The following is a 17,733-nucleotide window of genomic DNA, read 5'->3' on the forward strand; positions in this document are numbered from 1 at the left end:
AAAAAAAAAAAAAAAAAAAAAAAAAAAAAAAAAAAAAAACAAACAAACAAACAAACAAAAAGAAAGAAAGGTGTTTTAGGTGTTTGGTTTACAGGTTTAATCAAGATAAGCTAGGTTGAAGAAGAGACGAGAGAGAGAGAGAAATGAATGCAAGTAGAACTATCATATAATAGGCTCAACTCAATTGTATTTTAGGTGTTTGGTTTACAAGTTTAATTATCAGAAGTGGGTATCAAATTTTGGTTGACATGTTTTTAGAATACTACTACAGATTTTTATTACCCCTTAATTGCAAAACTCATTCCTTAATAAAATGGTTGCATCCCCTTCCTCCTCCGCTTTCCCAACTATTAATAATCATTCCCGTTCCATCCTACATGCAAAATACGTTCACCAAAACCCATTACGGGTGTGTTTGATTCACACATGGGAATCAGAATCGGTATGTGTATCAAATATTTGGTAAGGGTAATGGATTTTGGTAAAAGTATTTTACATGTTTGGTAGTAGGGTAGAATGAGAATAATTATTAATAGTTGGGGAGGAAAGGAAGAAGGAAAATGAAACTCTTATTTAATAAAGGTATGAATTTTTCAATTATTGAGGTATTCCAAACCCATATTAGTATTCTAAAAATCTGTTAACCAAATAATAACAATCACTTTGATACCCATACCTTATACCAAAACCTATCAACCAAACACACCGTACCCTACCATTATCAAGTATTTAATACTCATTCCGGTTCCAATTCTCATGTGCGAACCAACGCACCCTATATAATACTAAGCTAAACAATATTGCAAATTTGCAATACCTCAGATAATGAAGGATTAACAACCTTAACTTTTTACTTTATAATTTTCAAAAATAAAATAAAAAAAAATTACTTTATATAATTAGATTAGAAATCCCTGTCATGCACTATATAATATTTCACAACATATAATCAATCAATTATATCACTAGAAAAATGAAGAGTGGGGAGTGGTTTGTTTGACGACGGAATGGCAGTTGTTGGAATGGTCTTCGATGGCAGTCAAGCTTGTCTTCATCAATGGAGTTATAATATATAACTAAAGAGTGGTTAGCAAATTCCAACGTTATCACATTGGTTCATGCATGCTTCGTTTTCATTCATTAATTTTTAATTAACCATTACCGTTAAGTACTAATAAAGCTTCTGTCTATCTGTTTGATACGCACAGCACACTTGTAAACATTAACATTTTGATTCATAAAATAAATATTTAAGGAATAAAAATATTATTTCATAAATAATGAAATAGAGAAGAAATAGAGTATGTGTTTGGTTTAATTACCAAGAGATTGGACATAAATTTAATAATGGCCCTGTTTGGTAAATGATTGTTAGCTGATTGAGCTGGCTGTTTGGATTAGAAGGTATGATTTGTTGATAACATTAGCTGATTGTAAAGAGTTGTTTGATAAATTAGTTGTTAGGTGATAGTTGTTTGGTATAATTTCTTTTCTCAAAAGGCTAATTGAAAATGGTGCTTTGAGCAGCCTTTTGAATTTTAGCATTTTGGAATTACAAAAAGCTTATTAACCAACACTTATATTGATTTTTTTAACCAAGTCAAACAACTAATAGTGGTCAAATAAGCCAAAATTGGCTGATAGACTAATTATTTACCAAACAGGGCCAAAAAAATGAATCACTATCCAGCTCACAAAAGGTGGAATTTCATTGTCCATAATGGAGGGTAAATTATGGTGATTTAGTAGTTTTTTTAGGTTCAATTTTTGTCCTTACCCACAACCTACCATCTAGGAAACAACTGAGCCTCTCATACAAGTTTTTTTTTTTTTTTTAATTTTTAAAATTTTTTTTTTTAAATCTTTCTTCTCAAAAGGTTGAATGCCCAACCTTAAGTACCCCACACCCCGGTTCGACAGATTATTTGGGAGGATGTAAGTCATGGTAACTCAGCTGAGCACAGAGGCTAGACCTTTGCTTACTGTGCACAATGAGCTGAGCCTCATACTCAATCCTTGGTCTTTTCTTCTCAAACTTCACTCCTGTGACCAATTGAGTTACCCATGTAGGCTAAAACAAATATCTATAATATAGTGTGCATATACATATATACATAGGGGCGGAGCCAAAGAGTTTGAGTTGGGATGCCGAAGTTATAGGGAGATTTTAGTATTTTACAATAGCAGTCGACACTAGTACGAACCGTGCAATATCATTATATATAGCGCATGTGATTGTGTCGATTATTATTGATAATTATTTTTAATTATATTATATGTAATAATGTATGAAATATTTAATTATATAAATATATATAATTAACATATATGATCAACATTGTTGTCAAACATTACTTTCGATTTTTTACATAATATAAAATATACACAATAATAAAAAAATATTTATATTTATTTAAATATGCATTATCACTCTTTTATCACTATTAAGATAAACTTGTACATGCAATTGTTCAAAATTCAAACTAGTAGTCTAGTATTACAATTTCAATGTCACCATCGATAGAAACTGTCAAAAAATTTGTAGGTGATGTGCTTTGGACCAAGAAAACTTCCCCAAAGTCTATGGTCCAACGACATGTGAGATAGCGTAGAGATTCTTTTATTTTTTTTTTTTCATATGACGTTTGGAATCATCACTATTATAAGATTAATTTAAATTATCAACTATCATGTAATGTTATGGCATCATGGTTATCATTTCAAATGGGTGTTTATAAGGTCAAACTCTGATAGTGAGACTTAGACTCTTTAGATTTAAAATGTTTGAAAAAGTATGAAACGGATTATCTTGTAAAGAACCGTGAATAATAAAAAAAATATATAGAGATAGAGATTAGTGAGGGGACTGAAAGCAGTAGTAATATTTTATTTCAAAACGATAGATTTTAAATACTAATATTTCTTTTATTAAAATGATTTTTATGGTAAATTGTCTTGCCCTATAAATGGTTCTTTTTCCGTCAAATTGGAAAATAGCTTGGAATAGGACTTATGCACTCGAGTCGTTTGAATGTTGTCTTGAATGGCTGCCCAGTCCACAAGTTACAATTATTTTGATAAGCAATTTAGAAAAATGTACAAATGACTGTACTGAAATGTTACTCAATATTGAATTTCTATGCCACGCAATTCATTGACTTGGACAGAATAATACATACACAATAGTTCAATATTGTAAATATTTGAGTTTGATTTAATTTTACGTTATTAGATATGAATTTGAATCTTATATTCCTCATCCCCAATCAATATACTAATGAAATACTCCGTATATAATTTATATTGACATTTTTGTTTGAACTGATTAGTTATATTACTTATATATAAGCAACCTAAGTCGGTTTACCTTATTGTAGTCATTTGTCAGTTAAGACCACAAAGCGTGATTTAACCATGCAGACTCTTGAATTGTGGTTACAAGTTTTCCTCGTCACTCAAAAAGAAGTATAGAGTTTAGAAATTATAACACAATTTAATTGGTCCAAATGTTCAATGATGTGAATAGTAGACCTAGACAATCTTTTTAATCCAAGGATTAGCTTTTTGGAAGATCGACTCGTGCTTAATCAATTAGGAAATATGTAGTTTGGCTAGGCGCAACACTGATAACATAAATTATATGTATTAGATCAAGGTGTACAGTGCATTGTGATTTGTGAATTTTTGTCCACGATATAATGGTTGATTAAATCATTTGATCTAAAATATCTCAAATATCACCAACTAATCTCGCAATGTCACCATATTCAGGCTTTACTGTACTTTTTTTTCTTTTAAAGAGGCTTTATTGTACTTATTTAGTTAACCTCTATTTTTGCCCGTATGGGCGTAGGTTATGTTGAATAGGTAGTATTTGAAAAATAAATAAATAAAAGATTAAGATTTAAATCTTGACAGTGACAGTGTAAAAAATACATTCTCCCAAATATGATCGAAGTATGGAGCCTTGAGGTTGGAAATTTAACATTTGAGAGAAGTTAATCTGTATTTTTATACTCTCTACACAATATAAATAAAAATTAATTAGAATCAATTACAACAACTTCTAAATAAACAACAATATAATTAAATATACATGTACTTTTCAATAAATGAGACCTAAATTACGCACTAAATAAAATGCCTTCTGGTGATGGGTCTCAATCGTGGGATCGATTGATTGATTTGTATTGATTGATTTATTATTTTTTTTTTATTTTTTTTGAAGAAATTATTATTATTATTATTATCATTATTATTATTATTATTATCATCCAATTATTTGGTTTCATTGGATTATATTATGAACCTTAATATCGAATTATAGATCACACAAGTCTAACCCAAACTCAAACTCTAATGCTTGTGTCATGAATCAAACCTTTACCCCGTTGTAAAAAGTAAAATCTTTAATGACACTTCTCGTCCACTAGACTAATGTCTTATGGTCAATTGATTAATATATTTTTTTCTATAATAAAGATGCTTTTTTTATTTTGCTTGGCGACTAAAAGAACTCACAAAAAAAAAATTTGTTACAAATTGACTTTCTAAAACGAAACGCCAATAGTATTAAGTAATTAAGATGTGTGTATATATTTACAGACATATATGCATGATTATGTGTATCTATGTGTATATACATATATATATTACATACAAGCTAATATTACAGGTTTGAAAATTTAGTGGATAGATGTAAGATAACTAGCACATGTTATTATAGTATTTTCATTGATAATGTCCACATTATATTTCAATCAGGTTAGACTGGTTGTTAATTCATATATTAATTGAGCCAGCTTCAACTGACAAATGGTTGGCTTTATTTGAAGTCCTACATTTGACATCCATTCATTCAAAAACTTCGATTCAATTTTACTTGCTCAAAATTTTTATTGAGTATCGATTGAGCATTTTTGGTGCGTGCAAAAATAACAAGAGAGCTTTATTTGAAGTTCTACATTTGACATCCATTTATTCAAATACTTCGATTCAATTTTACTCGCTCAAAGTTCTTATCAAGTATCGTTTGAGCATTCTTGGTGTGTGCAGAAATGATGAGAGCTAGTTAAAATCTCTCTCTCTCTCTCTCTCTCTACAATATATATATATATATATATATATGAAAACAAGCTCCGAGGTAAAAAGTGAGTGCATCACTGATCTAATAATCAATTTTGGTAAATCATATATAGTTGAGTGTTTTTGAAAAATAAAAAGAAAAATGGCGGGTCAATTTTATAAATATTATAAATTTTAAAGTTTGTAATAATTGTAAAACTGATCATGTGATTTTTACTAAAACATCAACACCTAATTAATGAATAGTTATGATGAATCTTAACTTTTTATAGGAGAACTATGTTCTCTTTGAACCCTTGTGTGTGTGTGCACGCGCACACACACACATAAGGGAGGGTAAGTGATAACAAACTTTCAAGTAAAAAGTGATAACTGATCTAATATATTCATTTGCGTAGATCAATGGTTGAGATATATTAAAAAAAAAATAACGAGAAACTAGACGTTGTCAGTTTTATAATTATTATAAACTTAAAAAATTATAATAATTATAAAATTGACCCCGAATTTTTTTTTTTTTAGTAAAATTGATGAACTCTAATAGGCGACTAAAATTGGATATAAACTTGTATAACAGGAACATATTTAATAGTCCCCAAAATTTACTTAACCATGCAACATTAAGCTTTATAAGATTACATTAAAAAAAACTTTATAAAAATAAAAGTACACAACTTATTTAAACATAATAAAATGTAAATATTTTTAATTTTTAAATGTTTACATCCAAAAAATATCATATAAGGTAATTTTATCTAAAGGGTATCTTTTTAAGATTACAAAAGAGGATTTTTTTTTTTTTTTAGGTTACAAAAGAGAAATGTAATTTTATCTAAATGGTATCTTTTTTCTTTCCCGATTGCAAATTTGAAATACCTGGGGTGAGGGGAGGAGTTCATGAGATTATAATTGAATGAAGATTATAGAATTACAAATTTCTCTAACCAAACAGAGTGATTTGATTGCCTTTGAAATTAGGTGGGAGTGAAATTTTAATTCCCACCAACCAATCAAACGGGTTGTTAATGAACTTTGATGAGCGATTGAGATCTGTGTGTGTGTGTGTAATTTAAAAACATTATGACCCAAGGTTGCACATTGATCAAATCACTTTTTTAAAAAAAAAATAATAATGAATCTAATAAATTAACTAGTCCTGCATATAATTATATAAACACATGTTTCTCTATTTTTTTTTTTAATTGTGGAACTCTTAAGGAATAACTGCAATACATCTATTATTGGCACAAGAAAAGTGGAGATCATTGAATGGAAGAATTTATTTACTATGCTAATCATGATACAGGGAAATTTATATCATTAAAGTAAGGGAAAAAACGACTTACTCATATACCTATGCTTTAAAGAAAGCTATTTTTCAACCCTACCTTAGCATTTGTTGTGATGAACTATGTAGACCAAATTATACATGCAATGATATGTAGTATGCAAATCTAAATAAAATTGCTACGACCTAACAAAAAATCTTATTTTATAATAATAATAATATAATTATATGTATTAATCATGATGGGATAAGTTTTATCTTCAAAAGAGGTTTCGAATTTATTTGATGTTGTCTTTAAATATATTTTTGTTAAAAGCTTACATACTTGATTAGTTTAAGGTGTAACTTGAAATAGCAAATTGCACATGGTACATATCAATATGGTAATTTGATCCCAATTTTATCTTCTTTGAAAAACAAAAAAAAAATACAAATAAATTTATTGTTGGTGTAAAAAGTAAAACTTGAGTGATCTAACATTACGTATAGACTTTCAATTATACGAATCAACAGTGGTTTTTAATTTGAATATAGGAGTCTCATGTTAATTAGGGAAGAAGAATTGGCTATTCTAACAATTTGGGGTATATCGGCAAAGTGAAGTCCCTCCCAAGTTATACAAAGAAAGGATTTGTTAATGCAAGTAAATTGATTAAGTATACTACATGTAACTAGAGTAAACAACTAATTACCAAACACATTCTATAACTAGTTAATATTATCAGCTCATCAAAATTGTTAACACAATCAACTATCATCTAATTGTCAAATTTCCTCAATATATTAACAAGATGTATTAGATTTTTTAGAACAAAATTTGTACCCAACTAGTAGGAAGTAAATAAAAAAATATATAAAATAATTTTTTGGGTGACAAGGGAGATCAACATTTGTGCATTGGATAAATCCACACATGCTTCTATGTAAACATGCAACAACCAGCAATACAAAGACCATATGATGCGACATGATTGATTAAAAATATTTTTACAAAATTAAACTCGTGATATTTTAACCATAGTAAAAATATCTTTCATTCTTTTTTAGGTAATTATTTTAATTTCACTCTCTTATTAGTTATGACTATCCTTTTAGGGTGTGTTTGGAAATCCAAAAAATGATTTCTGAAAATTATTTTTCGAGTTTTCAGTGTTTGGGAGATAGTGGAAAGTTAAAGTCAACAGAAGATGATTAATAGTCAAGGAGAAAATATCTTTGTTTTCTTGAAATAACTTCCCAGTTTTTGGGCGGAAGTCCTTTTTAAGATCAACACAACTCATTCTTTCTAGTTACTTTCAAACACTTTGTAGTCAAATAACAAATTATGACTCTCCTAATTGAGAGGTTACATATTCAATTCTTTATGCGACATATATTACAATGTAGACAATAATACTAAAAAAATTTATCAGAAAAAAGTACTCCGTATCTAGCAGGGTCCTTTAATAATTGTATGAACAATAAAATAAAAGAGAGATAGGACCAGTTCGAAACAGTGACGATTCGATCCGAACAGTACTATCCACTATTAATGTACTCATTATTATTATTATTATTATTTTATAATTATCAATTACTTCGACAATACTTGTGGACTCACTCTCAATTTATATTTTCTCATACATGTTATGATATTGATGTAAATACTTTTTTTATAAATTCACATGATAAAAATAATCAATATTTGTCTATCACTTAAAGAATATTCTTTCTCAATCTATTGAAGCACGGTCAAAGAGTCAACAGTTGTCTTCACTGAAGTTCGGACCCACTCCCATCATCATCCATGTAGGAGTGTGAACCGAAACACCGGATATCATTAAACACAAGGCCTTTGGCAGAAATAAGAGAATATAATTTGAGAGTATGTATAGTAAAACTCATTTTAATTTTCATTAATATTTTCGATTTGTCTTTATTGTTAATTTTGACCGGACCTCCGGTCCACTTCTTCCTTCTCCTCCTATATATACCTCTCATCCCCCACACTCTCTCCCCTCATCCCATCTCCTTTCTCTCTCTCTCTCATCTCTCCAAAAATGGCAGACCCTAAAACGCAGCTAAAACGACACAGAGAAGAAACCCAGGAAGAAGAAAACGCAAAGCGCTGCAAATCTTCACTTAACCGCATAATCTCCATTCTCGAAGCCGACGAAGAAGCGGACTCGAAGCTCACCCAAGACTTGTCCCCCATTTTCACTTCTCTCCAGCAAGAGCTCTCTTCGGGCCCCCATGACGCCGGTCCGGGCCCGGGCCAGCAACTGGGCGGGCCTGTTGGCCCGACTAAGGAAGACGCAGACGCTGATGGAGTCAGTGTTATTAGACACCTTCTCGAAGCTTCCGACGACGAGCTCGGTATTCCCAGTGGTGGGATGGACGGCGGAGATAACAGTGACGAGAAAGAAATGGACGGCGGAGATTTGACGTTTTCTTTGTGTGATGATGGGTTGTGGGAGTTCGAAGATGAAGCTGCTGATTACTACTCTTCGTTACAGTCTGAACTTTTCATGTAGGGTAGGATGAGAGGGGTAAAACTGTAAAAGAAGAAGAAGAAATTAAGAAAAGCTGAAAAGTTAGGGGTTTCATGGAAAAACTGAAAAGATTGGGGTTGAAAAAGATAATTGGACGGGTTTTTGGGTTTCTAATTTGTACCCTAATCTTTTATATATTTCGAAAAATCCCTCTTTCAGTTAAAAATGCTTTAAATTTTCTTTACTTTGAGACAACATATAAAAACTAAAATGAGTAACTAAATATTTTCAATAAAAATCAGTAAGTTTTAAATATTTTATTCTTTTTTTTTAAAGAATAAGGATTATAAAATGATTCTACTTAGATTTTTAGTTTTATAGAATACAAATATATTCCATAAATGACAAATAATATAAATGTTTCTCTTTTTTTTTTTTTTAATGAAATCAATTTGTTAATTTCGATTTTGGTTTCATTGAACATGGTTGTTGAGGACTAAGTATGGCCAAACGGTCCTTTGCTCTATCATTAAATAATTGTAAAGTTCTTCACACTTGTTCTTGACTATGTCAAATGTTAGGTGTTAAGTCCTCATCATTTGTCTAAAATTGGAGTCAATTCAAGGCTAGATGGCTGGTGTCAAGTTTTTTACACTATACTCGACTATATGTCAAGGTATCAGGTTGTAAAGTCCTTTATACAACTACATTCATCCTCAATCAAGTGTCAAGTTCATGCACGTGTTTAGAGACCCTTGGTCAATGTGTATAATCCTCACAATGTGTCCTTAGAAGGAGTTATCTAATTTTTGGCACAAATTACTTGTATTTAGTAAAATAATTTGTAACTATTTTGTTATCACTATTTGACCTAGAGCCGTCAAAATGGACTTTACCCGCCGCTGTTGGGCCACCCCGTAGGTAGAAGACGGGTTCATCGATTGCTCAACCCGCCAAAAGCGGGTTTAGCCCGCGGCCTGCTACTAAAAGGAAAACATTCAAAACCTATTATTCTTTAAATAATAACTACTTAACCTATTGTCAAATAACCTTGCAATCCCTTAATTGTTTCCCTCCCTTCAGTGCCGTCATCGCAACTCGCAACCCCTAATTCCCTAAACCTGCGAATGCAAATATGCAATTCTGCCATTCCCTAAATCCCCACCCCTAAACATTGCTAAATGAAGGTTACAGACTTATTATTGTGTATTTATTTTATTAAAAGTTAAGACTTAATTTCAAACATTTTGTCAATTTATTTTCACTAGTTCCAACATAGAATGTACTACATACACAATTACACACTACACAACGACAGTACATTGTTTTTAAAAAATTACTCCATATAAAATAATGATGGGAGGGTCAGCCCACCCCGCAGACGAGCTTTGGCGTGGTGGGCAGGGTCGGCCACAATCCAGACCCGCCAAGAGGCGAGCTTTTTAGTCCGTCCCACTGGAGGGGTGGGTTTTGGCCTGTCCCGCTAGCCCATTTTGACAACCGTAATTTGACCTAAAGAAATTGATGGATAGCAATAAGTTGTATCATGATTACTAGTATTTGACATGTTGTATAATGTATTTGGATGGCAAATAGCTCAGGTCTCAAATTTGGAAGGGAAAAAATGAATTTGGATGGCATCTTGAAGTACTAGAACATCTCTTTAACTTAAATTATACTACGGTAATAGATGTAAACCAACTCTGGAACCACAAAAGGTACAAAAGGGCAATCAAAAGATTAGTCAACAGAAAATGTCAAAGCTTGTAAGACCTCAGAGAGTTTTGGGCTTTTGGCAAAAGGGTAGTAAGGTGCAATAACCTCCAAACAAATTGGGGAAAAAGGGTACACCCTACTACACAGAAGAAACAAGCTCATTCTTCATCCTCTTCATCTCCATCACCACCAGCAGCCTTCTTCGCAGCGGCCTTCTGGTTCTTTCTCTTCACTCTACCAGGTCGGCCACCACCGAATGGGCTGGATAGTGAGAAATCGATGTGCTTCTGAGAGTCCACCCTGACCATGAAGGATGGGACATTGACCACCTGCCTTCCAACCCTGAAATGAAAGCAAGCTTATAAAACATGCACCCTACTGCAAAATGTAGGCATTACAAATATATTAAAACTCAAATACACAAAAAAAAAAACCCTAATAAATTCATCAGAAGCATCAAATATACTGAAATTGTATTATGCAAGAGATAAATCATTTCTAAAGCAGTGGTGAGATAAACAGCATACTTAAAAATAAGAAAGCTCTCAGATGAATCACAGATACAGCAGTGTGCAACAGGGAGTAGTTTGTGTTCATAAAGCAACTGATTGGCCCCATGAAAGGATCTTGGTTTCACTTAAACAAGGTCTTGAGTTTAAACATTGTGAATGGAACAAAAAGCATAGTGAGATCCCCAAAATAGGTTTTGACAACAGCTTAACTCTGGATTAGTCAAAATTGATTGTGGCCAGTGGATGAAGGGGATCATATACCAAGAAATAATATTTAAAATAAAAATAAAAATTGATCAACAATTAAACAATAATGGAATCGGTAAAAAAATAAAATAAAAATAAAAACTGAACTGTTTGCAACAAAAATGACTCACAATTAAAAGTTTGCTAACCTATAGGTCAATGTTGAATACAATCAAACATTAAACTGAGATCTTGCAAAGTGTTTGCAATTCAGTTACTAACTGGTAACCAGTGCCTTAATTCCAAGGAACTCTGTAACTGGTAACCAGTTCTTTATTCTACACCTAGGAAAATTGTGTCTCAATAATATGGGAATTTTCTTTATGACCTATATATTTTCTCTCCAAATTTTGCATAAATGCATTAATTCCAAGGAACAAATTTTCACTTTCTATAAAATGTAAACTGCAAACTAATCCAAATTGAGCCACTAAGATATGCACAGAAAACTTTTAAAGGACAATTAACTGATTTTTTTTTTTTAGAATTAGTTTATACCTGATGTGCTTTTGCCTAATGAGAACTCTTGCATGATGGATTGACTTTGCCATGCCAGCCTTAAACACCAGAGTTTGTAGACGGCGCTCAAGGAAATTCTCCACTGTGAGGGCAAGGACATAATCAAGCTTGTTTTGGCTCTCGTCCAGCAGGCCATACCTATTCATCCTCCTCAGGAGTGCATCACCCTCAAAAATACGGCGTGGGTCCTTCTCATCAAGGGTTAGAAGCATTCTTGCATTATTTCGGATACGGCTCAATGCATACTGAACTCTCCAAAGCTCCCTCTTGCACCTAAGCCCATATTCACCCACAAGCTTCAACTCAGCATCCAAACGCTCTTTCTCATATGGACGGCGAGGCTTCTTGAATGTCTTTCCATCTATATTCCGTAGATTACAGAAAGATATAAGAAACTTTGATGAATTATCACAAAACAAAGCAATCACAACCCAACAAGGGGTATATTATATATAGAAAAACTACAACATACCATTTACGCAGGTTTGCAAATTTTCCACATTATTGACACAAGTCAATAAGGTAATTTCATTACTTGAAATCACAGATAGAATAACAGTCTCTTTCCTCTAATTCTAAAGATAAATACATATAAATTTAACGATTTATTTGAGAAATTAACACAAATATAATGGCACTTAACAATCAAATAATTAGAGGTTATATGAACCATTAAACCAAAAATTAAAGATTGGGATTAGAAAGAAATCATAATAACTTTGCCAAACATAAGAAACATCATAAGCATGAAGGCAATGGTAACTGATTAAGAAACCAGGACAACACCCCCCAAAAAACCCCTCTTTTTATTCTAGATTAAATTACTAATCTAATAGGAATACCCTAATTCAAACTTATATGTAAACAAGGCACATTTCAGGACAAATCAACGAATGCATAAATAGTATCACATGCAAATAATAAACCATCAATATTACAGAGAGAGACAAGTCGAGGATGAGAAGACTTACAGTTTCGGTAAAAGGAAACGTGCACCATGCTGGACTGCCGGAGGTAAGAACCTCAGTTCGGCAATGGAAGCTAAAGTCTGCAGCTCTGAGGGACTAGGGTTTCAGCGGCACGACGAGGTGGGAATCTATTCATATATTCTAATTTCGGGCCAAAACCCTGACGGGCTTTTAAAAATGGTTTTATTTATGGGCTATTGGCCCATTTATCTGATTTGGTTTTTAGTATCTTTTCACTATGGAGTATTCTTTTTTAAAAATGGGCCTAAAGCCCTAAACTCAAAAAATCATACACCGCCGGAGCCTCCCGTTCCGATACCGGCCCACGACCGTAGCGCCGCCGTGAGGTTTTACAGTTTCATATACTGGAAGTCAGATTACAAATTCAAGTACTGTATTCAAATTTCAAAGCAATGAACCAAATTCAAAGACTTTGTTTCACTATTCTCAGAAAGCCCCTAATAAACCCCGCCTCCTCCCCTACAGTTCTCCGCCGATTCTCCGGCAAAACCGGTGAGGACGAGTGGAACGACGCGTGGGAAACCGCTTGGCTCCCGGAAGACCTCTCCGGCAAGAACCGAGCTCCGTGGGAGACCGACGTCAACTTCTCACTCCCCGATGACACCTCCTCCAACGTCTCCAATGATAATTCCCCCCAGAATCTTCTCCCTCCGGATGCCGACACCGAAACCAGGGCGTTCGTGGAGGATATGAACGACAATTGGGATCAGAGGAAGGGCAAAACTCCGAAACAGGATTCAAGTACTGATTCTGCGGCTAAGAGAAGTGAAAATGAGAGCTCACTTTATAGTTTGGAGAATGTTAGGAGGGATTACAGGATTCAGAAACAAAGAGTCCATGCGAATCTGTGGGCGAAGGAGATTGAGAAGATGGAGGAAGCCAAGCTTGGAGATGGGAACAATGCTGACGATATCGAAAAATTGCTTGATAGCGCCTCTGAGTACGTATACATCTTTGCAATATTAGTGTGTTTGAATATTGCTGTGAAAGTGTAATACTTTGCATTTATTCAGAGAGATTGTTGCAATTGCTCTTTCAACTTCCAAACTTTTTATTTCTGAGTCCAGAACTTTAAGTATGATCCTATCTGCCTGTCTAATTGTTGCTTCTAATGGTTTGTTGTTCATCTAATAATTGCAGGATTTTTGACTCTGCCAATGATGAGTTGAACAATTTGCATATTTCTAGTTCTGAGATTAAAAATAAGCCTGATGGCTGGGAAACAACATCAAAAACCCTAGAGGGGAATATCTGGGAGATGTCACAGAGAGAAGAAGATCTTTTGCTTCAAGAGTTTGAGCGCCGGATTGCATTCAACAAGTTCCAGGTTTGTTTGCCATATAGATTTGCTTGGTAGAATTTTTAGGTACAGAAAACAAAAATTATCATGCTGCTTCTAGGGAAGTGATGGCATTAACATACCAAGTTCAAGCATCTTTTCTTACAGAATATAGTCAGTAGAAATTCCCAAGGCTCATTGAACTTCCACTTTTTGATACTTTAATACATCTTAGAAGCCCCAGTCTGCATCATATGTTATTCATGATCCACAAGTCAACTAGATGGGCCATGGAGCCTAAGGTCTTTCCTGACTTTAATTGCCAAAATCCCACTTCCCTGAAGAACAAATTTTCCTGTCTGTTTTTTTCTGTTTTGTTATATGCTGTAATAGTTTGTCTTTAATAAACTACTGGTCTTCATTATCAACAAGTCTAATGATTGTTAGAAATGATATAGGTAGCCTTTTTTTACCCCTTGGGAATTTAGTTGACTAGATTTTTTAACTGAAAACATAAGTGAAAACAGTTCTTTCTTCTATGTTTCTTGTGTGCCAAACCTCTAAACGATTTCAGCTAAAAAATGCCAAGATTTTCATGTGTTGCCTCTCAAGTTTGTTGAGAGCCAAGACAATTATCGAGTTCAAGACCTCAGCTCCCACCCCACTCCCCAGTTAGGCCCAGGGTTAGAACTTTAGTTTAAATATTGGGAGAGGAGGGGGGTTGGAGGTGATTCGTACACTTTTTCACCACCAGAAAGAAAAAAAAAAATGAAACATGGTGTTATTACCCATGACATTATGATCATGTAGTATTTCAATATTAGACAGCCTTCCTTTACAAGGTAGATACTAAGTAATTGCCTGCCTAGTGTTAATAACATAAATCATAACAATGGCAAAAATGCACTGCAGCAAAACTTTTCCCTGGCATGTGTATAGGACTTGTTACCGTTTGCCATCCTAACCCATACAAAACTATCTTTCAGCTAAGACTGAGGAATACAGTTTTTCTCTACTGCACCCTAATCAAATTCCAGGACAGACTTTAAAGTTCAAGAATCTTAAATTAATGCCACAGATAATGAACTCTATGTTTCACATGTATCAAAATGTCTTTCTTTTACACTTGTATTTCTTTACTCTAGCAAGACTTTTTAGCGTTATCAATGAAACATTTATTTTGGATTTTGTTAAAATCTAAAACACACACACACACACACACACACACACAAGAAGCTAGCCTAATTCAATCAGCTGAAGATACACCACAATTTCCCAGCTTTGCACTCACAAGGAAGCTTATCATATGCAACCTAGTGGTGATAAGTGGCTATCCTAGAGCTTCCACCCTTCAGCCAACTATATTTATTGTAACTTTACTGTGACCTTCTCTCTTTTTTCTGAGGTGGGATAAAATGCTTTCCACGCAGATAGCAAGTTTTATAAAGACACACATATTTAGTCGTAGGAGGCCAATTGATGGGTGGAAGTACATGATAGAGGAGATTGGACCAAATGCAAGGAAAGGGAAAGGGAAAGGTAGCGTTTCCAGGTTACCCACTATAGCAGATGCATCAACTCAACCGTTTCGAGAGGAGACAACAACGCAAAATGCTGAGCCAAGTCCCCTTTATCAAAGGGCTAGGAGATAGTTCTTTTATCAGAGAAGATTGTTCCTTACAGATTCCCAGGTATTTGCAGAGAGACAAGCTGCCTAAGTGCCTTCTCTGGGGTTTTGGGGTTTGACTTTATTATTTCTTAGATCTTAAGCCTGCAATGTCGCGTAACATTTTCTTAGTGTGAATAAAGAAGTATTTCATAGTTTTGGGGTCTGAATAGATTCTGAGATTCATTTCTCTTCTAACAATGCAAATTCTCTCGACAGATAATTTACTTTATGAACTTCATGCTTGTTTAATTTTCAATTCTACCATTAGAATGTATTCGCATTAATATATATTTAACAAATCATATGGAAATGTTGACAAGAAGTAAACGCGATCTTTGACACTAAGAAAATGAAAGCAGTGCATCTGAGTGCATAGTGCAATAATACAACATTTACAGAAGAGGACAACCAAGAAAAATCCATAAAACTTCTCATCGAAAATTGTTCAGTGAAAACACTAATGCCTTTTAATACTGTTGGAGCCATGGGTCTAAGTTCAATGTCAATTAAGCTAAGGAAGAGAGACTAGGGATTAATTGGGTTTGGGAATTAAGGGATGGGATGTAAAGTGGAGAAGGAAGGTAATTTGTAAGGGATGAGATGTAAAGTGGAGAAGAGGGGAAAGCTTGGTGGTCAAAGTGTGAGAAGACGTAAAGTATAAAATACCATAAGGCAGGTGTTTTTCAAGCCGCTATCTCTAGTCCTCTAAGAGCTATGAAAGATTCACATCTCGCTGAAGCTCTCGCTATCAAAAAAGCATTATCTTGGTTGGAGCGAAAGAGATGACGAAATGTCTAAATACAATCAAACTGCCAACAAGTGTGTCGGCTGATAAATGACCTTCCCTCGGCTGATAAATGACCTTCCCTCGGATCGTTCATATACAAGTTTTACAGTTAGAGAGTGTGTAAGATATTGTCTAATTTTTAAGTATTTGCTATTAGACATGTTAATAGAATTGACAAGCTCATACGTTAACTTAGGATGCCCGTTCAAATACTTTGTATTTGGGTTGACTCTCCACCCCTCTGTATTCTCTCAATGAATAATTAATTTGGCTTTTTTGTTGCCCAAAAAGCTCATGAAATTTCCACATAAAAACAGTGTCCCCTAATTCTATTTTTACATCTGTCCTCTATAACTCTATTTATATTTAACCCGGCCCATAAGTTTAGACTGTTTCTTTTAATTCTTTAATTTTCTTTTCTTCAGTATTCATTCTCTATTTTCCGAAAGGTAAAAATGTACAAATAACCATATTATTGGTTTATTCAATTACTAATCGCATTTATGTTCAAGGCTTATGTTCCACAAGTATTTGTATTAAAAGAGCAAAATATACCATCTATTGTCAGAAGTTGCAGAAAGCAAAACTGCATTAGCACATTCAGCTATTTCTAGTTGATTTCAATCAATACCTATGGTAAAGCATAGAAATAGAAACAATGAATGGTTTTTGACTGCCGTGTTACTAAGAAAATTTGGATACTACTGAAATAACCGGGCAAAAATATCTTTTTCCAGATAATCAAGTCTGAGAATCTAACCGCCGCAAGTAATGTTGATTGGTGTTTTGATTTCTCTTTCTCTGGGAATTCAGGACTTCAACGAATCTGGAAAACACCAACATAAGCTATGGTTTCTCTTCATCAGTTTGAGGACATGTTGGCCCTGAGCCGAAATCAACAAAGAACTCGTCTACTACTACAACAAAGCCATACAAAAATAAAAAATATCAGTTAGCTGAGAATTACACAGAAGCATCATAAGGCATCAGAATCATCTTCAATATTGTGTCAGAATTTGCCATATTTAGCGAGCTCATGTTAACTAGACCTACTATGAACTGGATGAATATGCAATCCAAAGTTTAAGGCATGTCATCTATAGTTAAGGCCCATCATGAGATTGTAAGATGTGTGTGTGTGTGTGTGGGGGGGGGGGGGGGGGGGGGGGGGA

The 17,733-nt window shown here is 33.7% G+C and overlaps 4 protein-coding genes across 14 annotated transcripts in view; 2 read left to right on the forward strand and 2 right to left on the reverse strand.

Moving 5' to 3' along the window:
• The first annotated feature begins 8,380 nt into the window (after positions 1–8,380).
• LOC116033721 lies at positions 8,381–9,070 on the forward strand. Its single transcript, XM_031276487.1, has one exon. It carries the CDS (start codon positions 8,413–8,415, stop codon positions 8,884–8,886), a length of 474 nt encoding a protein of 157 aa, XP_031132347.1. The 5' UTR covers positions 8,381–8,412; the 3' UTR covers positions 8,887–9,070.
• A 1,383-nt stretch (positions 9,071–10,453) lies between these two features.
• On the reverse strand, positions 10,454–12,932 carry LOC116033711 (40S ribosomal protein S9-2-like). Its single transcript, XM_031276481.1, has 3 exons — positions 12,809–12,932; positions 11,817–12,198; positions 10,454–10,902 (listed from the first exon to the last, which is right to left on the reverse strand). The coding sequence occupies exons 1-3, from the start codon at positions 12,834–12,836 to the stop codon at positions 10,719–10,721; spliced, it is 594 nt and encodes a 197-aa protein (XP_031132341.1). The 5' UTR covers positions 12,837–12,932; the 3' UTR covers positions 10,454–10,718.
• Positions 12,933–13,215: 283 nt separating this feature from the next.
• Positions 13,216–16,023, forward strand: LOC116016888. Its single transcript, XM_031257330.1, has 3 exons — positions 13,216–13,766; positions 13,967–14,153; positions 15,536–16,023. Exons 1-3 carry the CDS (start codon positions 13,219–13,221, stop codon positions 15,755–15,757), a joined length of 957 nt encoding a protein of 318 aa, XP_031113190.1. The 5' UTR covers positions 13,216–13,218; the 3' UTR covers positions 15,758–16,023.
• A 1,038-nt stretch (positions 16,024–17,061) lies between these two features.
• LOC115997766 overlaps positions 17,062–17,733 on the reverse strand; it is a 9,503-nt gene continuing 8,831 nt past the window's right edge. For all 11 annotated transcript variants that reach the window (XM_031237290.1, XM_031237288.1, XM_031237287.1 and 8 more), the window contains one exon: positions 17,062–17,478. In XM_031237290.1, the coding sequence (XP_031093150.1) occupies positions 17,408–17,478 (71 nt within the window). In that variant the 3' untranslated portion in view covers positions 17,062–17,407. The remainder of the gene's footprint in view (positions 17,479–17,733) is intronic.

The sequence above is a fragment of the Ipomoea triloba genome, chromosome 1 (genome assembly GCF_003576645.1).
Source record: "Ipomoea triloba cultivar NCNSP0323 chromosome 1, ASM357664v1".
NCBI classification, from domain to species: Eukaryota; Viridiplantae; Streptophyta; class Magnoliopsida; order Solanales; family Convolvulaceae; genus Ipomoea; species Ipomoea triloba.